The sequence below is a fragment of the Aspergillus vadensis genome (assembly GCF_003184925.1).
Source record: "Aspergillus vadensis CBS 113365 unplaced genomic scaffold BO88scaffold_27, whole genome shotgun sequence".
Taxonomy (NCBI): domain Eukaryota; kingdom Fungi; phylum Ascomycota; class Eurotiomycetes; order Eurotiales; family Aspergillaceae; genus Aspergillus; species Aspergillus vadensis.
In genome coordinates, this window is record NW_020292065.1 from 155,481 (window position 1) to 176,778 (window position 21,298).

The following is a 21,298-nucleotide window of genomic DNA, read 5'->3' on the forward strand; positions in this document are numbered from 1 at the left end:
TACAGGCCGCGTACAAATGATTATGTTGTTGCTGCCTGTTCCAATCCCAACGTTAATTTACCAGTCTATATAGCCAGGGTCCCCGCACTAAATACAACTAACCGAACCGGGCTGAACTTCAATATCTTCCATAATCTTACCTTTAGTCTCCACAACCATGTCGAATAATACCCATAATGTCCACCTGCTCGAGTTCGTCGCACAAAAGCGCTTTCATGAGCGGATAGTTCTGCCTGCTACTGCGAACCATGGGCGTCTTGCGGTTACCTATGCAGACATCGGACCCCGGACAACGAAGGATGGCTCACCCACCCCGACTATGCTGCTGATTCAGGGAATGGCAGGATCCCGGCTATGGTGCTGCCAGAAAGACCATCTCGCTAACAAACTGGAGGTCAGAATGATCTCCATCGACCGGTATTCTTTGTCACTATCCCTTCCTTCTCGGATGAAAGCTGACATCTTAGACCCGGCATTGGCGGTTCAACTCGGGTTCCCCCTGGACAGCGAGTCCAAGTATGGCTGGAGACAGTGTCAGCGGTGTTGAAACATCTATCCATTAAGCACGTCGTCCCTATATCTCACAGTGCCGGCACTATCTACATCTTGAATTTGTTGATGCATCGACGCGACCTGCTGTACCCGAAAAGGCCAATGGCAGTACTGATGGGTTAGCTTATCTTTTGCCATCAACTAAACTCACAGCAGGCTAACATTCGCAGCACCGTGGGTGGAGCCCGAACACTCGGACGTTCTCTCCTTACAAATGGCCAGGATGATCCCTACTGGCGTTCTGAAACAATGGAACAAGGTGATGAAATTCGTAGTCACCAAAGCAGTCCCTTCGCTCTGCTCGAGCGTGGAAGTCCTCGCCTCGATGGGCGGCAGTATTCCCCGGGCGTCCAAAGAAGACATTGAGCACCGTGAACCAAATCTTACTGCAGATGAATTGGACCCACGGACCGCCGAGGAGTTGGAGAACTTATGCATCGAGTATATTTTCCTGGAGGATACCACAGGAATGAATGATGAGGCTGTTGTCTGCTTGAAGAAGACAACCGGGTTGTGGGGAGTCTGTGAAGATCTCCCAATCTATATCCGATGGCTGGTGCGGGCAGAACAGTGGTACCAACCAGGCCACCCGGAGGTGAAGCAGCCTTTGCAGATCAGGGCCATTTTTGCAGAGAAGGATGGGATGATTGGACCCAAGGGACAGAAATACTTCGAGGACTGCTTCGCCAGGTCCGATCTCCACGGAGTGGTCTCGTTTGAATCGGTGATGGAGAAAGGGACGGGACATGACACGCTCTGGGGCTTGGACACTGCATTATTGAAGACTCTGAGAGATATTCAAGACACGCTCTCTCAGTAGGTTTGCCCTTGGATCTTTTGCGTGCTGGTAGCATTGCATGGGGCATCCCCAAACAGCAGGGCTTCCCATCCGAATATCCGAGAATGGCCCATTTGTCAGCAGATCCCCAACCCGAAAAATGTCACCATCGGAGGGTCAATTATTAATTCAATTCAACCTCACGGACGCGCTGGGTATAAAACCCACCCTGCCATTGTTCATCATGTCTCCTTCGCTACAGCAATTGCCTCTCACTCCCTTCCTTCACACCTCTCCATCGCCATGGGTTCCGTCCACCAAGCCCCCCGTGTGATCCCCTCCACGGAGACTCCCTACTTTACCCCCGCCAACAATGGCGGCGAAGCCCTCAACCCCGCCGACCCCAACACTCCCACGCTCTTCCGCCCCTTGAAGATTCGCGATGTGACCCTCAAGAACCGTGTCGTTGTCTCGCCTATGTGCATGTACTCCGCCGAAAGCGATACCTCCTCTCCCTTCGTTGGCGCCCTCACGGATTACCACATTGCCCATCTGGGCCAATTCGCTCTGAAAGGCGCCGGTCTCGTCTTCGTCGAAGCCCAGGCTGTCCAGCCCAACGGGCGCATTTCCCCCAACGACGCGGGTCTGTGGGAACACTCCCCCGAATCGGAACAATTCAAGAGTCTGCAGCGCGTGGTGCGGTTTTGTCACAGCCAGGGTGCCAAGGTAGCCGTCCAGCTCGCCCATGCGGGTCGCAAGGCGAGCGTGCTCCCTCCGTGGGTGGGCGTGCAGGCCAAGAAGCCCTGCGTCAAGGCGGACGAGAGCACAGGCGGATTCCCGTCCGAGGTGGTCGGGCCCAGCGGTGGTGCGGACCAGGCCTGGGATGGAACTGGCGAGGGATACTGGGCGCCTCGGGCCTTGACGGTTGAGGAGATCAAGGAGATAGTGCAGGCCTTCGCCAAGAGTGCGGAGACGGCCATCCGGGCTGGTGTTGACGTGATCGAGGTCCACGCTGCTCACGGATACCTGATCAACCAGTTCTTGAGCCCGGTGACCAACAAGCGGACGGACGAGTATGGAGGCAGCTTCGAGAACCGTACACGCATTCTCCGGGAGACCATCACCGCCATTCGAGCGGCCGTCCCCAGCGGTACCCCGTTGTTCCTGCGGATCAGTGCGACGGAATGGCTGAACGGACAGGCTGTTGCGGCGGAATCAGGCAGCTGGAACATGGAGAGCTCGCTCAAGCTTCTGCCTCTGCTTCCAGAGCTTGGAGTCGACCTCTTGGATGTCAGCTCCGGCGGTAACCACCACAGCCAGAAGATCAACATCCACACCAATTACCACATTGATTTGGCCGCACAGGTGCGCAAAGCCATCCATGCGACCGGCGCGAAGACGCTGGTGGGCGCGGTCGGGTTCATCACCGAGGCCGATCAGGCCCGGGGACTCGTGGAAGGCGCCGACGAGGCGCACGCCGCCAATGCGACGGTATCTGGACCGGAGCCCGTAGCAGATCTGGTGTTGATGGCGCGGCAGTTCATGCGTGAACCAGAGTGGGTGATGAACGCGGCGAAGAAGCTGGGAGCGAAGGTGGAGGTGCCGGTGCAATTCTGGCGGGCTGGACTGGTTTGAACCATTGAGCGATCTAGATATAAGACTATAGACCCATATAATCCACTATTGCAATAGAGCGATGAGATGATATAAGAAATCTACTAGTGATAATCTCAATTGCCGAGCCGACCCGAGCAAGACGGCGGCATACGGAGACCTCCGAGCACTGCAAGATCAGGGCTACTTGCTGCTTCGGGAATGGCATCGCGCAATCAGAACCTGAACCTTGGGGGCGCCACCGACTAATGGATAGCTAGTAACTAGTAGTACTTAGTTGCAGCTGTAGCTACTTATTAATATGGATGATTACTTCCTCCCACCCTTCATTCACTACCCCGCAGTTCCATCTCTACAACACCGACAACTTCCCATCCCTTGATCCCTCCTCATCCTCTCCACTCCTCTTCCACCCGCCCTAGCACTAACCATGGCTCTCAAACCCGGCGATTCCTTCCCTTCCGACGTTGTCTTCCAGTGCGTTGTCCGTCACACGAGTAACCTTATTATATTTAACGAACAGCCAGGTACATCCCCTGGAGCGAAGAAAAGGGCGAAATCACCGCATGTGGCATCCCCATCAACTACAACGCCTCCAAAGAATGGGCGGATAAGAAGGTCGTCCTGTTCTCTGTTCCCGGTTTGTACCCACCCTAATCACTTTTCTTCAAATAAACATCCGACCAACAAAACATCATAATAGGTGCATTCACCCCCACCTGCTCCATCAACCATGTCCCCGGCTACATCCAGAACCTTCCTCAGCTGAAGGAGAAGGGCGTGCAGGTTGTCGCAGTGATCGCCTCCAACGATCCTTTTGTCATGAGCGCCTGGGGAAAGGCCAACAACGTAAAGAATGATGATATTGTGAGCCCCTCCCCTCGGAAATATTTTCCTTCCTCCATTGCTCACGAGGCTTCGATGGTAGCTTTTCCTGACTGATCCCGATGCTCGCTTCGCCAACACCCTTGGCTGGGCCAACGCTGGTCGTACCGGGCGTTTCGCCATTGTCATTGACCATGGCAAGGTGACCTATGCGCAGATTGAGACGGAGAAGGGTGCTGTTAAGGTATGTACCTTTCTCTCCCCATTCTTGTTTAGTATTGGGTAATGTATACTAATAAATGTAGGTCTCGGGCGCTGATGCTATTCTGGCAAACCTGTGAGTGTTGAGCGTTCACTAGATGCGATGTTGTAGAAACAATCTCATTTGCATGATAAAAGTAGCTACAGCATATGAATAGTAATGAAGTGAACTGTCCGAGGTGGAATCAAGTCCAAAGTAGTAGGTGGTACTATATATTTATCCACATAGACTGATTAGAGAGTGCTATCAAGTCACACCTGCACTTGAGTCATTTTAAAACCCCCATGCCGATACACAGCAGTATTGAATAGTACTAGTACCAATTTCCTGCTTTTACACAGTAAGCCTTACTCCGTATCGAGGCTCTGATCAGCCAGCCAGTCCCACAGCTAATCACACTATAAGCGGTCAACCGGACAAATGGAGGACAGACAACCAGGTCCTCGCACTAAAATGCTGACAGGATTATCAATCCAGATCGGACATAAGCATATTGTCTCCGCAGCCACTAGCAGCCTTGAAATGCTTGAACATAACCCATTTTGAAGCAATCGAAACCGCCCGACCAGGATCGAAGCCAGCTGAATAATGAACCCTTCAGGGATCGATGCCTGACACTAGTCCTGTCTAGGGCAAGTCTCCTGTGGCCCCGCGACATTGAGTGACTAATCAGCAATCACCCCACCAGAGCTATGCCTGTTTGATGTCATCATGTTCAATTCCCCCAGCCAGACCCCGCCAGGCATTTAAATAAACTGTGATCCCTTCTCCCCAAGATACAGAGTAGAAAGCAAACCTCATATCATCAACTGACTTTCGATCAATTAACCTTATAATAACAATATATTCAAAATGGCCCCCAAAGTCCTCGTCGTCCTGACCTCCCACGACCACCACAATGCCAACAACAACCCCACCGGTTGGTTCTTGGTGAGCTTCCTCCCCAATCCCCGATACATACCTTCCAAACCTCCTCACTAACAAAATAATAATATAGCCCGAATTCGCCCACCCCTGGGACGTCCTGCACTCCAAAGCCGAGCTGGTGATCGCCTCCCCAGCCGGCGGCAAAGCCCCACTGGACCCGGGCTCCATTGAAATGTTCAAGGAGGACCCCGTGTCCCAGAAATTCCTCAAGGAGCAGGAGTCCCTATGGACCAACACCGTCAAGCTGTCGGATGTGGTGTCGAGAGTTTCTGAATTCGATGCTATCTTCTACGTTGGTGGTCATGGACGTATGTCTCCCATGCCTTATCCATCTACACTCAACATAATGCTGATAACTATCTCTGGGATATAGCCATGTACGACCTCTACAGCGACAAGACCTCCCTGGCCCTAATCCAGGCCTTTGCTGTGGCCAAGAAGCCCGTCGCGGCGGTGTGCCATGGTCCTGCGGTGCTGGTCAACGCTACGACGCCCTCCGGCACGGCGTTGTTGAAGGGTGCGGAGGTGACTGGGTTCTCTAATACCGAGGAGGACCAGGTCCAGCTGAGTTCGATTATGCCGTTTATGTTGGAGGATGAGTTGAAGAGGGTGGGAGCGACGTATGTCAAGGCTGACCAGCCGTGGGGGGAGAAGGTGGTGGTGTCGCAGGTTGCTGAGCTGGGAGGAGCGGTGATTACGGGTCAGAACCCGGCGAGTGCGACTGCGGTTGGAAAGGCCATTTTGACGGCTTTGGGATTGTAAGTTGATTTGGTGTGGTGAGGGATTGTTATGAATAATGTCATTTCGATACGATGAGAATGATATATGCTATGTTGTTTTATCTAATGTTGATTGTGGTCAACAATAATTATTGTGTCTGACAAATCTAACCTTATCTAAAATTGCATCAACGGATTGCACTCCGGAACGCCCAGACCACATTGTATAGGTCATGGTAATACCCAAACCCGGGAAAACAAGCACAACAGTAGCACTTTTCAACCTTGCTTGACAAATTGCTCCTGAACCTCCAAACTATGCTTCGCAAACCGGCTCTTCGCCCGGATCCGCTCCCCATAGAACAAAAACAACAATGGCACACTGCAGAACACCGTGGCCAACGCCGCCAACAACGAAGCTGCCACGTTCGCTCCCAGCCCATCAAACATCTGCCGCGTAAACAGTGGAAAAGCCCCCGACATCCCTGCTCGGACCAACTGCACCGCCGCCGTGCCACTAGCCGAATAGCTCAGATAGCTATCTGCCAGATATCCATATAACACAGTATCGAATTCGTTCAATGCGTATCCAATCAAAACGAGGGAGACCGTAGGGACGATCCAATGAATATCCTCTGCCTTGGGGGGAATGGTCCAAGCGAACCACCACAGCCCAATCGCAAAAGCAGGCGCCCCAATGGCCAGTCCGGTGAGTTTATCTTCTGGTTTGACGGGCTGGGAGGCTGCGTGTTTGGCGTCGATAATTCGAAAATCGATAATGCGAGTGAAAGTGCTGAAACAAACACCAACACCTACGGCGAGGAAAGGCAAAGCGGCAGCTGATGGTGTGAAGTTCATGGACTCGTAGATGGGCTGGAGTGCCTCGGTGAAGATATAGACCAAGGCGAAGGAGAAGGCGATCATCATGGCCATGGTAAATATGAGAAGCTCACCGAAGAAGAGCTGCAGCGGTCGGAACAGCGAGGCTTTCACGAAGGTGCGGAGGTCAGGGGAGTGGTCGTGGGTCAGAGGCTGTAGGCTGTCGTGGCCCGTTTCGTGACGGATGCGTGAGACCTCTTGGGCCAGGAGCAGGGCGGGACGTGATTCTCGGATGAGGAGGAAGAACGCGCTCATGACAGCGAGGATGATCGTGTATATGTAAAATACCCAGCGCCTACAGAATTAGAACTAGCTTTGGATAGCCGTAACAGGGAAACATACCAATGTAAACTTTCAACGACAAGGATGCTGATAATCGGGCCAATTAGCAGACCGACGTTCGAGGCAATGGTCCAGAGAAAGGTGGTCCAGATGCGAGATCGCGAGTTGAACATGTCCTCATTGCTGCCGCTGCCAACGGTGTATGGGATAGCACTCAAGAATCCTCCGACGATGCGACAGATGACCACGGCCACCAAAGAATGAACGACCCCAATGATCAGGCAACATAACGCACTACCGGTGCTGCTGATAAAATATAGCTTTTTGCGCCCAAAGCACTCGGACCACGGAGGGAAGACAATCGCGCCAACAACCTGCCCCATAAGGAATCTGTATGGTCAGTCGGGTCCTGTCAGAAGTCCAGGAGAACGTACAATGTCACGAAACAGAATGTGCACAGGGTATTTCCAATATGGTATTCATTTTGAGCCTCTGAAGCCGCCGATGTCTATGATCATTAGAAACGCCACACGGTTGGATGAGAAACATACACCAGCAGTACTCGTAGCGGTTCTGCGGTCGTTAGCAGTGTACCAACATCGAGGTGTAAATACATACACAAAGAGATCCAGCAGAAAAATCAACCCGATATCGTACACCTTGCGTGTTGCACTCCAGTTGCGGGGATGCTTCTTGTTCCCCTTTGCCCACCGGACATATTGTCCATCTGGCGTGAACTCCAGCTCATTTTTCAGTAGGTATTCGTCCATGTCCTGGGCTTGACCGACGTGCTTGGTTTTTGATGAGCCTCCTGGAATATCTTCCTCGTCTGTCGATTTATAGTCACAGGGGACTATATGTAGTTCGTTCTTGACTGGGGCCATGTCTACAGGACATATCTAAAAGTAGATCGGCTGTGGTTTCAGTCGATCATCCCTGTAAGGTGCATCTCCCCTGGTCCGCAACATGTAGTACTTAGATAGTGCGTAGCACGCGTCAGGCACTGAATCTGGTAGAGGATCATCGTGCATTGAGTTACTTTGCGTGTCCGCCAGAGAGCTTATGTGGATAAACTCGTGTCTACCCTACCAATCAAGGGGTGCGCCATGATCTGGAGATATGTGCAGGTGATGGCCCAGCATGCAAAACGATGCTGAAATGGAGGCTCGGAGTACTGCTGGGGGCACGCGGGGTTTATGGAAATGTATCTTCCTTGAAGCACGAGTATTCATTGGACAGCGCCGTGTTGAGGCAAGGAAATCTCTATAAGACCAGGAAAGTAGAAGGAAGCCAGTCCAAGGTAACAGGTGTATAGGGAGGAATGCGTGCGCAGCATTCCAATTAGCTGATAGTGACCGATCCATATTCTACGTGGCCAGTGCAGTGGAACGGATGCAAGGGACAAGCAGATGACGAGTGATCTGCAGAAGGCATTCCGTACCAGTGTATTGCGGAAATTCTGGAGACAGCAACGGTACTTTATGCGTTTGAGACGATCCCCCGGAGCTTTTCTGTACTTCATCGGCTGCCTGATATACCCGGTGCATCTGCCTGTTTCAAAGTGCGGCAAGATCAAATTAGCATCAGCTGGTGGTGCTCTCAGCTTTAGTGGTTAGAGACGGCTGGGATAGTAAATCTGCAGATCGAGAGGCAGAAAGTTCAATAAAATCTTCATGGTTGTTTCAGTTCCCCTGCTGCTTGTCGTAGAGATGGATGCGTCACAGATGTCCCTCGCAGGCAACTAATGTGGAGTAGACGCATACTCTTGATGCTCCAGCTCTTGAAGCTGGGGTATAGTATAGTAAGGTCATGGTAAGCAAGTGAGCCACTGCCAGTGGCAAGAGCTAGAGGCGTAAGTGCAATAACCTGTTTAAAAAACTTGTGCAGCTCAGTCTGTCAATTCCAGATGCAACAGAGCACACTTCTACAACATCGTCGTCTCCTAGGGAGCGTGGGAGGTTGTATTGCAGGCCATAAGTGGGTATTCACGTTGGACGACCGTCATCGATGGGGAAAGCGCATTGGCTGAACCAGAGCAGTAGATGTATGGAGTAGCAACCACGCGAGCAATAGCATGTCCAAGGAAGTCCTATTAACAAGAAATGACCCTGTGGAATGTTGATGACATCCCAACGGGGCAACAGGTCGGGGCTGGTTCAGCACCCCACATCAGGCAAGCCTGACGGCGATCCCCCCTGAGTTCACCGCCTGCCCTACCCCCCGCCGGTTCTGCCGGACCCCGCAGAAGCAGCAGCTGCAGGACATGCCCTCAACTCAACAGTCAACACACATCTTATTAGCCATTCTCCATTATCAGTTACCACTTTTCTCACCGACAGCATGCCCCCTCACGAAGGACTGGTCCACCCCAAAGAATACGATATCAAGGACAGCAATGTGGAATTAATCGGTTCCGACCTTGACCACCGTGTCAAATACAACTCCGCCGCTACCGAGCCCGCTTGGAACAACGGATCTATTGGCCAGGAACCGGGTCTGTTCGTATGGAGAATCGAGAACTTCGAGGTTATACCATGGCCCAAGGAGCGGACGGGCGAGTTCTACAACGGAGATAGCTACATCGTGCTGCACTCATACAAGGTGGGGGACAAGCTGGGTCATGACATCTTCTTCTGGCTGGGCAGTAAGACCACCCAGGATGAAGCCGGTACAGCCGCTTACAAGACGGTCGAGCTGGATGAATTCCTGCACGGCACTGCGACGCAGCATCGCGAGATCGAACAGGAGCCATCCGAGGAATTCTTGGGACTGTTCCGGCACATCTCCATCCGGTCGGGCGGCGTGCGGTCTGGATTCCACCACGTCGAGCCTGAAGCACCCAAGGAGATCCTCACCTTGCTTCGCGTGTTCAAGCATCCTTCTGTAGGTCGCTCGATTATTGTGCACGAGGTGGAGCCCACTTGGGAAAGCCTCGACGAGAATGATGTGTTCGTGCTGGACAAGGGTGATAAGATCTGGGTCTGGCAGGGCAAGAACTGCAGCCCCATGGAGAAGGCCAAAGCTGCGCAGGTGGTCAATGACATGACTCTTGCGAAGCACATTGATGTCGAGGTTCTGTCGCAGCTCGAATCGCGCTCCAGGGTCATTGTGGACTTGCTGGGAGGCAAGGAGGCCGACCCATCCACATTCCAGGCTCCGCGACCGGGGCGTTTCGCTAAACGCACGGACGACGGCGGCGATGTGCGGTCACGCAAGCTCTTTAGACTGAGCGACTCGTCCGGCACACTCACGTTCGACCTGGTCAAAGATGGCCAGCGTGTCAGCAAGTCCGACTTGGTTGGAAACGACATTTTCCTCTATGATGTTGGCAGCCAGCTGTGGGTCTGGCAGGGATCCGAGGCCAGCCAGCGTGAGAAAGCGCTGTGGCTCAAGATTGCCCAACACTACGTCCGTCAGCTGCAGAACCAGCTCCCGGAGGCACACTACATCCCGATCGCCAAGGTCGTGGAGGGCTACGAGAGCCCAGCATTCATGAGAGCCATCGAGGCCTAGGTATGTGCTTAGGCCATAATTGTGTAATTTATGTATATGGTGTGAGACAGGCATCAATGACCCAGACACGGTTACTGGAGCGGCAGGTTCCAAACAGTTCATTGTCTAGGTAGGGTATTATATACCATCATCGGTCCAGTACATTGGATCCTTCGCAAATGTTCCATTTGAAATGTCACAGGATTGTAAAGACCATGTCATGTGTATTGTGTTCTAATCGATGCGGACTGTCGGTTGACTCGAGGATGACTTGACGGCAGTGAATTGAACCAACCCTCCATCGTTATCTTTCACACGAAGCATGTCTAGGCAGCTTCGACATGTCCATAACGTCCAAAATGCAAACAGCTGACTCCAAACTCCGATGTGCGCCCGCCAGAAAGTCCCATTTATACATCCTCGTGTCTCTTAACGCCATTCCAGCCCTACGTTCAGATATTAGCACATACCAATCAACAGATCACCAGCTGACATACCTTATCTTCAAAATCTACCATCTCCCTCTTCCTCCCCCACCAAATCCTCCTCTCCCACCAGGCGGTCCAAAGCCTCCGCCTCTTCGACCACCAAAGCCACCGCCAGGAGGACCGTGGGGTCGTCCGTAGGAATGCATCGGCATGCCCCAGCCACCACCGTAGTGCGGGCGCGGGGGAGGGTAGCCGTAGCCACCGCCCATGCCCATACTGGGGTATCTCCGCCGGTTGCGGCCCATCAGGGACATGCAGAGACCCATCGTAGTATTCTTGTAGGTTTATTCGTAGGATGCAATGATTACAGGTAATTTTAGATTGGTCTTTGAATGGATTCAAAGGGGATTGTGTCTGTCAGGCTGTTTGTTGAAGTGAAAGGGCCCAGGCGTCGAAGTAGGTAGGGCAAGGGATAAATACAGGCGTCGTCAGTCATGGCGTCATCCAAGAGCCGTGACGTAGTACTGCCCCTTCTCCCACTACAACCTTAACTTTGCAACCCCAAGGAACAAAGATAAATTTGTCTATTATATTTCCTGAGTAAATCTCTTGGCTGTCGTAATTCATTCAGTTCGCCATTGAGATGGGGGAATTGACAGTCTGGCGGATATGAGAGGAGGAGCCGAGAATCTTCAATGTCCTCATGGAAATAGTGACATGGGCTTGATGGAAGTCTCTCCCTGAGCCAGTGGCATATACCCCGATGTCAAATTAGGTACCACATCTGTCGACAATCTATCCTATAAGAGTCTCCAATCCATTATCGATCATCACGTCAAGCCAATGCACAACTGGAACTTGACCTTGCCATGAGCCACTCAATAAGAACCGGTCCGCCCGAGCCCAAGTTTCTCTCACAATCCTACACGCCCGCCGCACTGTATCCAAGCCCATATAAGACACCAGCTTGTCAAGTCTAGAATCGACAAATAATCGCCAAAACTGTATATCAAATTGTCCACGTGTCTGAGTAGACACCGGCGCACCTTCAGTGGATACGTCCATGTCAACATCCATGTCCTCAAGTCGCTGAAACTGAAGCGTACTCCCCGCTATCACAAGTATCGGCATTTGAATTGCCCTCGTTCCAGATGTTTCAGGCAGCTTGGCAATCAGCGTGAGGATCGTGATGGCCAGAGTATTCAGATGTTGTCGTTGAGTATCGCGATTCAACTCCCATTGGTCCCGGCGCAGCAACTCGGGAAACGTTCGACACAGCTCGAGCATAATTGATAGTTCATAGGCTCTTGCTAGGAACCGGAAATGGAGGATTGGAGTAGATGAATCACCTGTGCTTTGGAACTGATCCTGACGGGGAAATCTGTATTGGCATATTAACTCTTCTAGATGCTTGCCTTGCGATAGAAGTTCGTGTCGGTCTTTTTGTGTCCGTTGCGGAGAATTTGATGCCCGCCGTAGATGGTGCGCCTGTCGGGCGAGAGAGCCGATCCTTGACAGATAGATGAAGAGTTTGGGAGACATACCGCTCCAGGGATGGATAATTGACATGTTGCTTTCGTCGTCGCAGAAGGGTAGGAGGTAGTCTGTCGTGTCTGTGCTGTTGTCTACAACAAAAGATGTCAAGGCTTCCCAGTAAGCTAAAGCCCCGACGAAGAATTGTCGAGGACGCGGGTTATCTGGTCCCAGCAAACAGGGGTCTGGGGAAGGCTCGGAGTGGCTTTCGCAGTATAACGACTTGAAAATAGTCCTTGCCGCTTCGAGGTCCTGGGTTTCAAGCGAGGATGGATCATTGCATGACTGGGTAGGGTTAGAAATGGTGAGGGTTATATCCGCAGCAGAAACGCAGCAGAGATATACACACTGAAGTTTTTCCAATCATAGTAATCCCAAAAAGTAAGACGGTCGTAGATCTGGTGTTCTTTCGGGAGAGTAAAGCCTTATCGTGTGAGTCTGACGGTGACTGTTTGTCCAGAGCGTAGAATTCAGCAGCAAGTTTTGAAAGCGCTGCTGTGTAGTGGCTTGCAGCCAGTTTACTCATCTCACGCTGTTGCTGCGAGAGATGGGCAGCCGATATGGATAGAACGCAGGCATCGATCAAGGGGTGCTCAGTTGAGAGCCTTGCGACCCATTCTCGCAGCGGATTCGTTGGGGAATCATAAGCGGAAAGGATACGGCATGTGTCAGAAAAATAATATGCTCGCAACTTCGCAGACAGATCAGTTAGTCGTGATACTATCCTAGCGTCATGTTGTTTCCCCGGGGTGCTTTCGGCGTCGGATGCTGGACCGCTGCCTGTGGTCGAAGGATTTGGCGCTTCCGTACTTTCACCATATGGGTCTGATGTCTTGCATTGCTTAATGGTCTTAGTAGAGGACTGGCTACGCTCAAGCGAAGGTTGCAGATCGCTCAGTAAAGCAAGACGTAGCTTCTCTGCCGGTTCAGTGAACCAACTCATAAGAGGTCCATTTTGTGATGAGGACACTGATTGTTCCAATTTTTGTGAAGCCAGACCTTTCGCTTCATGCTTAACCGACCATTTGACATCCTTGTGATACCCCGGGCAGTCATATCCTCTCCGAGAACAAGCCACGCAAAAAGGCCTAGTTTCGTCACATTTGATTCGCTGTGATAATTTGTGTTCTGACGTTGACCTGAGAATCGCCGACTAGCTTACACGCTGCTTACACCGTGCGCACCCCGCTTTAATCTATGTTAGTGGCTTGAATATTTAGGGTGTTATTAGGACTACATACCTCGAGATTTGACTGCTCTTCTTGATTGAGCCAGTTCTTGGCGTTTCATATTGCCCCATTACAGCCATGAGGGCCTCACGCACGCAGAAGGAAGGATGAGGAGGCGCGTCAATGTCCGTTACAGGATGCTTGCAGCTGACCACTCATGAGCTCAGGTGCTTAAGAATTGCAATGGTACTGACATTATGCTAAGGATAAGGTTGAGTGGCAATGGACCTGCACAATGCATAATGTGGTACGTTGTGTTTCTGGCTTAGGTAAACGCTTATGAATGACGGAATTTGTCTTTGTGCATTGTGCCTTATGTGCTAATTGGCAGTCGTAATCCACCACGGCACTTTAGTAAGTTGTGTCATTCTGCCCCCTTCTCGACCAATCGCACTTTCACGCCTAAAGTGGTTTAGCGTTAGACGATCCGGAACAGAAGGCACTCGACCCTCGGAACTATACATGTCAATTGACTGCCGATTTGTAAACCGGGGTCAATTCCGGGATGATGGAGATGGCGTGATATCCAGGTACCTATGGCTAAGCACATTTAGGAAACACTTTCCAGAAGGCATCACTTACGTGATTACCAATCCCAATGAGCAAGATTATGTATATAAGTGCTGGATGAACACCACAGTTTTCCAATATCTGCAGAACAGTACAGTGGGATATTGCAATACTACCAACAACTTAAAGACCGCAAAGCCTCGTAATCAATTATCCCAGCAAGATGGCCTCCCCACTAAAGAACGTGGTAATCGTCGGAGTAAGTGAATTCAGACAATCCTCACTGCCCTTCAATAATAACATCAGCTCTCCCAGGCCGGAGGAAACCTCGGCTCCCACGTCCTAAAAGCCTTCCTCTCATCCAAAGCCTTCAACATCACCGCACTCACCAGAGAGTCATCTACCAGCACCTTCCCCGACGGCCTCCAAGTCATCAAATCAGACTACAGCCACGACTCGCTCGTCTCCGCGTTCAAGGGCCAAGATGCCGTGATCAGCATCGTAGGCAATGCAGGTCTTTCATTCCAGCAGAAACTCATCGACGCTGCCGTCGATGCAGGAGTGAAACGGTTCATCCCCAGCGAATTCGGCAACAACACCGCCGATGATCGGGTCCGGGCTCTCGCACCGCTTCTCGACGGCAAGAAAGCCAATGTCGATTATCTCAAGGGGAGAGAGGACCGGCTAACTTGGACTGCGGTCATCACTGGTCCATTCTTCGATTCGGTAAGTTGTATCTACGGCACACACATATAGGACCTATTCTTTGCTACGTCCCATTCAAGAAGGAATGCTAAGACGGTACCACAATAGGGTGTCAAAAACGGCTTTCTAGGCTTCAACCTCCAATCCCACGAAGCAACCATCTACGACGACGGCACCAACACAGCGTCAGTGAGCACCCTCGCTCAAATCGGCCGTGCTCTCGTTGCCGTTTTGCAGAACCCGGAGGTTACCCAGAACCAATACGTCTACGTCGAGTCATTCACCACCACTCAGAAGCAGATTCTCGGTGCTCTGGAGAAAGCCACCGGCAAGGACTGGAAGGTCACTGATGTTGCCTTGAAGCCGGTTATCGAAGAAAGTACCGAGCGGCTCAAGGCTGGGGACTTTACTGCCGTGCGAGTTTTACTCTTGGCGGCTGGGTGGGCGAGGTTCCCGGATGGGCCTTATGGAGATTGGTCACGGGTGGCCGGGGGATCGTGGAATGAGAGATTGGGGCTTGAGAAGGAGAATTTTGATGAGGTTGTGGGGTCGCTTGTTAATTAGGATGTCATGGCTACCGTTCCTTGTTGTTCTGTAGCAGGACCAAGTACTTGGAACGAGCAATAAATCTTTGATTAAATAAATAGAGATATTAAGTATGGTATCTGAACTCCACCTCGCCATCACCTGTCTTCACTCGTCGCGTGTCTTCCTTCTCACCCGCCAGTATGTCCTCTTTCATCTTATTCTCGCGTCTCAGGTACATTGCATGAAGCGCGACAATTATCTGCGATACCACCAATGCACCAAGGGAGAATGCATTCCCCAGTACATATGGCGATGTGCGGTATACCTGGCCCGCTACGATACCGGCACAGTTGCCTACCGTCTGCTGCAGACCGATGGCAAGTGCACGCCGGTACTGCGGCGCCACGTTAACGTTCAACCAGGCGACGTTCAGTCCGACGCCAGTGTAGACAGCCACACCGCAGAGGTATGTCGCAAAGTATTTTACGGGGTCGCTGGAGACAGTCAGGAGGAGGATGTAGCCGACTATGCCGAAGATGTTGGTGACTAGGATGAACTGTGCATGATGTTAGCACACCTCTCACGTCATAGCAAACTGATGGTAAGTGGAAAAGAAAATACATACGATAGAAAACCTCCCAAAGCGATCCGCGCAAAACGCAACAGCAATAAACACAATCGCAGCCCAAATATACACCGGTACCGTGAGGACATTACTCATAAGACTATTGTACCCCAGACTCCCCAAGATAGTTGGTAGGAAGGTACTAAACCCATAGAGAAGAATATCCTGACAGAACTGGGTGAGGGCCGAGAACATGAGCTTGGGATCACGCAGAGCAATGCGCATCTCCTCCCAGCTGAAGTGCTCACTGCCCATGTACTTGCGGCGTTGTTCGTTGCGCACGCGCATCATGTATTTCTCTTCTTCGGTGAGGAAGTACGCGTTGCTGGGGTCGTTGGGGAGACCGAACCAGATTAGGACGGCGCAGATTAGACTGAAGAGTCCTTCGATGATGTAGACCCATCTTAACCTCTCATTAGCATTGGGAATAGGGATTGCTGGGGATCATGTGGAAGGGGATATGAGCATACCTCCAGCCGGCTTTGCCGCCTATACCGTCCATGTGCAGCAATGCGTAGGCTAGCAGACCGCCCACGGCACCGGAGATGGCGGCGCAGCTCATCAGGTATGAGACGCGCTTTGCCTGTTCTTCTCGACGGTATACCATTGTCAAGTACAGGTTCAGACACGGGAAGAGGCCGGCTTCGCAGCCTCCGAGGATCAACCGTGTTGCGTAGAGCGAGGCAACATTGTGAATGAATCCCGTGAACACGGTGGTGATAGACCAGATGATGCATAGACCGGTCAGGATATTCCGTGGCGTGAGCTTCTTCATTGCTACCGCCCATGGTGCTTCCAAGAGCACGTAGGTGGCATAGAAGATAGACACTGCGGTGGAGTACTCGCTGTCGGAGGCGTGGATGTCTTCAGGCATGCCAGCTACCTTTACATTACCTGGATGATCATCAGCGAGCTGCACCAACGTGGGGAATATGCATTGGGGGATATTCACCGATATTACTGCGGTCAAGGAAACACGACAGGTAGGTCAACATGATGATGGGCACAAAGGCCATGTCGAGCTTCATGAGAAGCTTCTTCTCCTTCGCTGGGTCGAGCACAACATCGTCAATGTCGCCAATGGCCGTCTCCTCAGGAGACGCCTGCTCGAATGGCTTCTCGAGCGACTTGCGCTCAACAACAGGATCCATCTGATCGGTAGTCATGATGGATGAAGTGAGCTGTGAATCCCAGAAGAAAGTGGGGGAAGAGGGAAGATGATGAAAGAGTCAAAAGCGGAAGATCTGGGGTTAAGAACCATGGACCAGGGCTTCAGGGTAGCACCTGAAGGCGGCAACGGATCGATAACACGGCCATTAAACCGGGAAGCTATCTATCGTGAGGGGCGAGTAGCATTACGCTCCACAGGGTCACCCATCGGGCCGATGGACTGATAAGCAAAGTTAAGATTGCCCGGGAGGATATCATCTGGCAGCTGCTCATTGGTGAAACTGCGGACTAGAGCGACCAACGCTTATCACCCTGGTGGAGCACCAACACGTTTATCCCCGGATATCGGAGCCCACCTGCCGATAGAGACACGAGGAGTATGGGGTAGATACAGAACAATTGATAGGCTATCAGGTCTATCGGTCGAGAGGTTATTGATTTATATATGCTAACTCAATGTCGAAGTTACTGCACGGTAGGTACATATGACAAAAATTCATGCAGCAACCCAAATGACCATCATAACCCAGACACCGGAAACCCTAAGCAGCCAGAAAACCCGATTTCTGGCTCGCCAAAACACCATCACCAACACAGCCGGCTACTCCGGGGAGAACCTGCAAGCCAACCTTCTCATTCTGCCCGAGAAATACAGCCAGGACTTCCATAACCTCTGCCTCCGCAACCCCGTAGCCTGCCCACTGTTAGGAATCAGCAGCATCCCGGGAAACCCGCACAAAATCTCCCCAACGCCATGCATCCGTAACAGCGACTTTGACATCCGCACCGACTGTCCTGCATACCGAGTGTACACGCACGGCAAATGCATCGCGGCCAACAAACGCGACTTACTGGATCTCTGGTCCACGAATGATGATGAAGACCAACAAAGTTCAGAAAACTACACAGCCTTCCTCCTAGGCTGCTCATACAGCTTTGAAGCCGCCCTCTGCAATGCAACCCCGCCTCTAACCCCACGACACCAAATAACCAACACCCTCGTGCCAATGTACCGCACCACGCTGCCTCTCGCGCCTGCCGGGATCTTCACCAACGCAACATGCACCGTGTCGATGCGCCCATACCACGAATCACAGGTCGAGCGGGTGCGGGACATCACGCGCCCGTATCTGGCCACGCACGGGGAGCCGATTGCTTGGGGTTGGGATGCGGTGAAGCGCTTGGGCATTCGGGATATTCACGATCCGGATTTTGGGGATAAGGTTGAGTTTGGGGAGGGGGAGGTGCCTGTCTTTTGGGTATGCAAGATATACTTTCTGATTCTTCCTTTTTGTTTACCCCCTTGCGTTTGATGAAGTGTATGTGGAGTATGCTAATGCGGGATCATGGTTAGGCGTGTGGAGTGACGCCACAGATGGCGGTCGAGGCGGCCGGGGAGAAGATTGATGGGTTGGTATTTGCGCATGAGCCGGGGCACATGCTGGTAACGGATTGGGTGGTGGAGGATCTGGAGACGTTGAAGGGGGGAATTGCGGCTTTCCGAGCAAAGATGTGATGGTACTAGATATACACGAAAGACATACACTATAGAAACACCTCTTTTAAAGCGAATAGCGTCTTGGATACTAGAATAATGCTACACATTGGGAGATGGACTAAAAACAATCCTTCATCATACTCGACAACTCCTCCCCATAGTCATATCGCTGCCACCCGGCATCAAAACCCTCGGGCGCCATGCCCATAATCTGCGTCTCGAGATTGCCCACCGCTTCGAACCACTCCGTTAGCTCGCGCGTCATCTGCGCCCCGTCCAGCGGTGACTGCTCCTGTGTGCCTGTTGACTGGCTCGGTGCGACCTCCACCACGTTGCCAAGGTCCCCTGTCTCCGCTGGCACTGCAGCGCCTCCTCGCCACTCGGGCTCCGGTTGACTCTGCACCGGCCGATGCATTAGCTGTGGACCCAGCTTCCTTAAGCTTCGAATCGACTTCCACAGCCGCTGCGAGATATACGACCGCGTCGAAAAGCCCTTGATCAGCTCCAGGGCCATGTAGAACTCTTCCTTGCAAGTGGTGCTAAAATGAGTAGGGGCCTGCGTGACAGCGAGAAACACCACCGCGACAGCAGACACCAGAAACCAATTGAATGTCACCTGCTGCAAGCGATAGATGTCCGTCGTCTCATTCAAATTGGTGATGAATCGGATAGACTTCTCGGCTAACTCTACCACGGTCTGCGACTCCGCAGGGTACTTGGCGATATGTGCCGCCGAGTGCAACACAGGACGATGGATCAGCATGCGCAATTGATTCGCCCTCAGATACAGCAGAGATCGCAAGCGACGCAAGCTCCGTGGCTCCTCCTCCTGGACGTTATCCGAGTCAATGTTCAAAACGGGAGGAATGTCTGCCGTCCATCGCTGGACTTGCCAATCCAGATAATTCATCTCCTCTTTCTTGATCTCATTGGTGTTGTTGAATGCTGAAATAAACTTCCAAACTTTCGCTGCAATCCGACTATACCGAATCATGACACGCAGGTAGGGCGTCTTTTCCTCCGGTTCAGGTAGCCACGGGTCAATGTCGCTGTCCTCAAGGGAGAAGGGCATGCCTGTGCCGAAGCTCCAGCGGATGTCGAGAATGTATATCGACCAGAAGAGTCGGAGGACGCGGTCTTTGCCGGCCTTGATTATGGAGGGCTGGTTGAGAGTTTCGCGGCGGTGAAGGCCTCGTTCGAGACACATGCGCTCGACGATGCCGATGGTGCGCCAGGCGAGGGTTTCTTCGTCGATTTGAAAGTAGAAGATGGCCTACAACAATTCAGATATATTTCTGAATATAGGGCATGGGTGTACTCACCACCAACGTCAAGAAGATGATGTTCTTGATCCCCGCTACTCCCCAGACAAAGTTATCCGCCACTTCTCGGACACTCTCGAACAAGCTCAGCGCCAGGGCACTGCTTCCCGCTGCCTCGGCTGTAAGCGCACAAGCAAACACCAGGCGCAGAATATGCACAGCGGTTCTATCCAGCTGCTCTTCGTTTCCCTGAGCAACGGGTACCCGGGGCCACGACTCCGCCCCATACAACAACTCGACCTGGTGCAGGAGCTGCGGTAGCTCTAGCACAGGGTACATAATTCCCATTTCTTCCTCGTACACGCGACACAGCCGCAACGCTTCACTCTTCCCGATGGTCCACAGGGGATCACCGGACGGATAATGGCGCGTGCGTGGCGGCGACGCAGCGACAGCCATGGGGATCACCTGAGAAGGGGCCGTATCGCCCTCGTCGCCGTCAACATAGCCGTCTTCAGCATCCGCGACATCGGGATGTTCTTCGACGATTCCGCGACGCTGAAGGCTGGATTTCGCTAGGTCCAGACTGTACGCGGAGGTGGTTGGGCCTTGAAAGACAGATTCTTTCTCTTTGATGGAGGAGTGCCGCCGGAAGGGTCGCTGAGCTGCTACGTCCGACCGCGGCAGTGCTGTTGCTGTTGAGACGAGGGTATTCTGCGTCAAGGCGTGGACGGCTGTGGTGAGAGAGGTGATTTGCTCTTGCATGGCTGTCATCTGAGTGAGAAGACGGTCGCGAGTTTCACTGGTTCATGTTAATCCTGTTTCTTTTGTTTATACATTTCCAGAGAAGAGGACTATCGTACTGGTTCTCTGCGCTGCTCTCTGGTCGCGGCGGCGTCTCGTACACGCATTCGATGCGCTGGCGACCGCATCGCTGACAGGGCGACTGCCCATTACATTTGATTTTGCGGCGCTTGCATTCATTGCTAGAGAGTGTGTTAGATGCGATCGAGGAATACATCCGAGTAGTAGCTAAGGGGGAGCAGCAGTACCAAGCTTTGGCGATGTATTTGCGACGGCGTTTGCGCGGTCGGGCCTCGTTCCGATCGCCAAGATCGTCGTCTGGGGGTCGCTCCCACGACTCGAGGGGATGGCTGTCCATGTTGTGGGAGGGCCTGGTGGGTAGGTATCCAGAGGACAACGACGACATGTCTTAGAAGGGAAGCAAGAATGCAGAGTCGAAAAGATGGAGGAACGATGCTGAGAGGCAGCGAATCCAGCGATGCATCATTGGATGGGCGGCGGTGAAGGAGCGCCGATCGGCCACCACGGCGGGGTTCCGCATTCTAGTTCGCAGCCATTGCTTTAGCACGAGAATCTCTCGGGCTGTTATTCGTCAATGGAGATGATGGCCGACGGGCTACAGTGGGACAAGATGCAGTTCCTCGGCTGAAGGTGGGTTCAATGGGTTGCTTTGCTC

General features: G+C 52.4%; 12 protein-coding genes across 12 annotated transcripts; 7 read left to right on the forward strand and 5 right to left on the reverse strand.

Annotated features, from left to right (window-relative positions):
* Positions 1–157: 157 nt before the first annotated feature.
* BO88DRAFT_373186 (alpha/beta fold hydrolase) lies at positions 158–1,459 on the forward strand (the record flags this gene model as incomplete). The annotated part of the gene is made up of 3 exons (XM_025704261.1): positions 158–417; positions 468–670; positions 723–1,459. 3 exons carry the CDS (start codon positions 158–160, stop codon positions 1,370–1,372), a joined length of 1,113 nt encoding a protein of 370 aa, XP_025558774.1. The 3' UTR covers positions 1,373–1,459.
* A 70-nt stretch (positions 1,460–1,529) lies between these two features.
* Positions 1,530–3,022, forward strand: BO88DRAFT_407972 (NADH:flavin oxidoreductase/NADH oxidase). The gene has a single exon (XM_025707587.1). It carries the CDS (start codon positions 1,634–1,636, stop codon positions 2,963–2,965), a length of 1,332 nt encoding a protein of 443 aa, XP_025558775.1. The 5' UTR covers positions 1,530–1,633; the 3' UTR covers positions 2,966–3,022.
* A 352-nt stretch (positions 3,023–3,374) lies between these two features.
* Positions 3,375–4,146, forward strand: BO88DRAFT_396083 (peroxiredoxin family protein; the record flags this gene model as incomplete). Its single annotated transcript, XM_025705217.1, has 5 exons — positions 3,375–3,421; positions 3,472–3,584; positions 3,648–3,811; positions 3,873–4,013; positions 4,075–4,146. 5 exons carry the CDS (start codon positions 3,375–3,377, stop codon positions 4,108–4,110), a joined length of 501 nt encoding a protein of 166 aa, XP_025558776.1. The 3' UTR covers positions 4,111–4,146.
* Positions 4,147–4,883: 737 nt separating this feature from the next.
* On the forward strand, positions 4,884–5,720 carry BO88DRAFT_396085 (type 1 glutamine amidotransferase domain-containing protein; the record flags this gene model as incomplete). The annotated part of the gene is made up of 3 exons (XM_025705218.1): positions 4,884–4,961; positions 5,029–5,266; positions 5,332–5,720. The coding sequence occupies 3 exons, from the start codon at positions 4,884–4,886 to the stop codon at positions 5,718–5,720; spliced, it is 705 nt and encodes a 234-aa protein (XP_025558777.1).
* A 128-nt stretch (positions 5,721–5,848) lies between these two features.
* Positions 5,849–7,722, reverse strand: BO88DRAFT_373198 (MFS multidrug transporter; the record flags this gene model as incomplete). The annotated part of the gene is made up of 5 exons (XM_025704262.1): positions 5,849–6,851; positions 6,899–7,228; positions 7,273–7,346; positions 7,390–7,411; positions 7,457–7,722. The coding sequence occupies 5 exons, from the start codon at positions 7,720–7,722 to the stop codon at positions 5,957–5,959; spliced, it is 1,587 nt and encodes a 528-aa protein (XP_025558778.1). The 3' UTR covers positions 5,849–5,956.
* Positions 7,723–9,178: 1,456 nt separating this feature from the next.
* BO88DRAFT_490990 (gelsolin family protein) lies at positions 9,179–10,351 on the forward strand (the record flags this gene model as incomplete). The annotated part of the gene is made up of 1 exon (XM_025712822.1): positions 9,179–10,351. One exon carries the CDS (start codon positions 9,179–9,181, stop codon positions 10,349–10,351), a length of 1,173 nt encoding a protein of 390 aa, XP_025558779.1.
* Positions 10,352–10,394: 43 nt separating this feature from the next.
* On the reverse strand, positions 10,395–11,207 carry BO88DRAFT_490991 (uncharacterized protein). Its single transcript, XM_025712823.1, has 2 exons — positions 10,828–11,207; positions 10,395–10,776 (listed from the first exon to the last, which is right to left on the reverse strand). The coding sequence occupies exon 1, from the start codon at positions 11,082–11,084 to the stop codon at positions 10,842–10,844; it is 243 nt and encodes an 80-aa protein (XP_025558780.1). The 5' UTR covers positions 11,085–11,207; the 3' UTR covers positions 10,395–10,776; positions 10,828–10,841.
* Positions 11,208–11,404: 197 nt separating this feature from the next.
* BO88DRAFT_373203 (fungal specific transcription factor domain-containing protein) lies at positions 11,405–13,680 on the reverse strand. Its single transcript, XM_025704263.1, has 3 exons — positions 13,533–13,680; positions 12,641–13,479; positions 11,405–12,576 (listed from the first exon to the last, which is right to left on the reverse strand). The coding sequence occupies exons 2-3, from the start codon at positions 13,232–13,234 to the stop codon at positions 11,554–11,556; spliced, it is 1,617 nt and encodes a 538-aa protein (XP_025558781.1). The 5' UTR covers positions 13,235–13,479; positions 13,533–13,680; the 3' UTR covers positions 11,405–11,553.
* Positions 13,681–14,051: 371 nt separating this feature from the next.
* BO88DRAFT_373208 (aromatic alcohol reductase) lies at positions 14,052–15,384 on the forward strand. The gene is made up of 3 exons (XM_025704264.1): positions 14,052–14,289; positions 14,346–14,756; positions 14,844–15,384. The coding sequence occupies exons 1-3, from the start codon at positions 14,254–14,256 to the stop codon at positions 15,297–15,299; spliced, it is 903 nt and encodes a 300-aa protein (XP_025558782.1). The 5' UTR covers positions 14,052–14,253; the 3' UTR covers positions 15,300–15,384.
* A 3-nt stretch (positions 15,385–15,387) lies between these two features.
* BO88DRAFT_396099 (allantoate permease family MFS transporter) lies at positions 15,388–17,092 on the reverse strand (the record flags this gene model as incomplete). The annotated part of the gene is made up of 4 exons (XM_025705219.1): positions 16,841–17,092; positions 16,359–16,782; positions 15,889–16,291; positions 15,388–15,819 (listed from the first exon to the last, which is right to left on the reverse strand). The coding sequence occupies exons 1-4, from the start codon at positions 17,052–17,054 to the stop codon at positions 15,388–15,390; spliced, it is 1,473 nt and encodes a 490-aa protein (XP_025558783.1). The 5' UTR covers positions 17,055–17,092.
* Positions 17,093–17,570: 478 nt separating this feature from the next.
* On the forward strand, positions 17,571–18,574 carry BO88DRAFT_446563 (DUF1445 domain protein; the record flags this gene model as incomplete). Its single annotated transcript, XM_025710299.1, has 2 exons — positions 17,571–18,317; positions 18,413–18,574. 2 exons carry the CDS (start codon positions 17,571–17,573, stop codon positions 18,572–18,574), a joined length of 909 nt encoding a protein of 302 aa, XP_025558784.1.
* A 62-nt stretch (positions 18,575–18,636) lies between these two features.
* On the reverse strand, positions 18,637–21,038 carry BO88DRAFT_373216 (putative C6 transcription factor). Its single transcript, XM_025704265.1, has 4 exons — positions 20,871–21,038; positions 20,682–20,804; positions 19,879–20,620; positions 18,637–19,829 (listed from the first exon to the last, which is right to left on the reverse strand). Exons 1-4 carry the CDS (start codon positions 21,026–21,028, stop codon positions 18,675–18,677), a joined length of 2,178 nt encoding a protein of 725 aa, XP_025558785.1. The 5' UTR covers positions 21,029–21,038; the 3' UTR covers positions 18,637–18,674.
* Positions 21,039–21,298: the final 260 nt, after the last annotated feature.

Bases quoted from the DNA above. Each gene is read 5' to 3' on its own strand.
- BO88DRAFT_373216 (XM_025704265.1), bottom strand. From the start codon at position 21,028: ATGTCGTCGTTGTCCTCTGGATACCTACCCACCAGGCCCTCCCACAAC. The intron at 20,621-20,681 runs GTACGATAGTCC...AACATGAACCAG, and splicing joins GAGAGCAGCGCAGAGAACCA to TGAAACTCGCGACCGTCTTC. The intron at 19,830-19,878 runs GTGAGTACACCC...GAATTGTTGTAG, and splicing joins TCATCTTCTTGACGTTGGTG to GCCATCTTCTACTTTCAAAT.
- BO88DRAFT_373203 (XM_025704263.1), bottom strand. From the start codon at position 13,234: ATGAGTTGGTTCACTGAACCGGCAGAGAAGCTACGTCTTGCTTTACTG. The intron at 12,577-12,640 runs GTGTGTATATCT...AACCCTACCCAG, and splicing joins CTATGATTGGAAAAACTTCA to TCATGCAATGATCCATCCTC.
- BO88DRAFT_407972 (XM_025707587.1), top strand. From the start codon at position 1,634: ATGGGTTCCGTCCACCAAGCCCCCCGTGTGATCCCCTCCACGGAGACT.
- BO88DRAFT_490991 (XM_025712823.1), bottom strand. From the start codon at position 11,084: ATGGGTCTCTGCATGTCCCTGATGGGCCGCAACCGGCGGAGATACCCC.
- BO88DRAFT_373208 (XM_025704264.1), top strand. From the start codon at position 14,254: ATGGCCTCCCCACTAAAGAACGTGGTAATCGTCGGA. The intron at 14,290-14,345 runs GTAAGTGAATTC...CAGCTCTCCCAG, and splicing joins AGAACGTGGTAATCGTCGGA to GCCGGAGGAAACCTCGGCTC. The intron at 14,757-14,843 runs GTAAGTTGTATC...GTACCACAATAG, and splicing joins CTGGTCCATTCTTCGATTCG to GGTGTCAAAAACGGCTTTCT.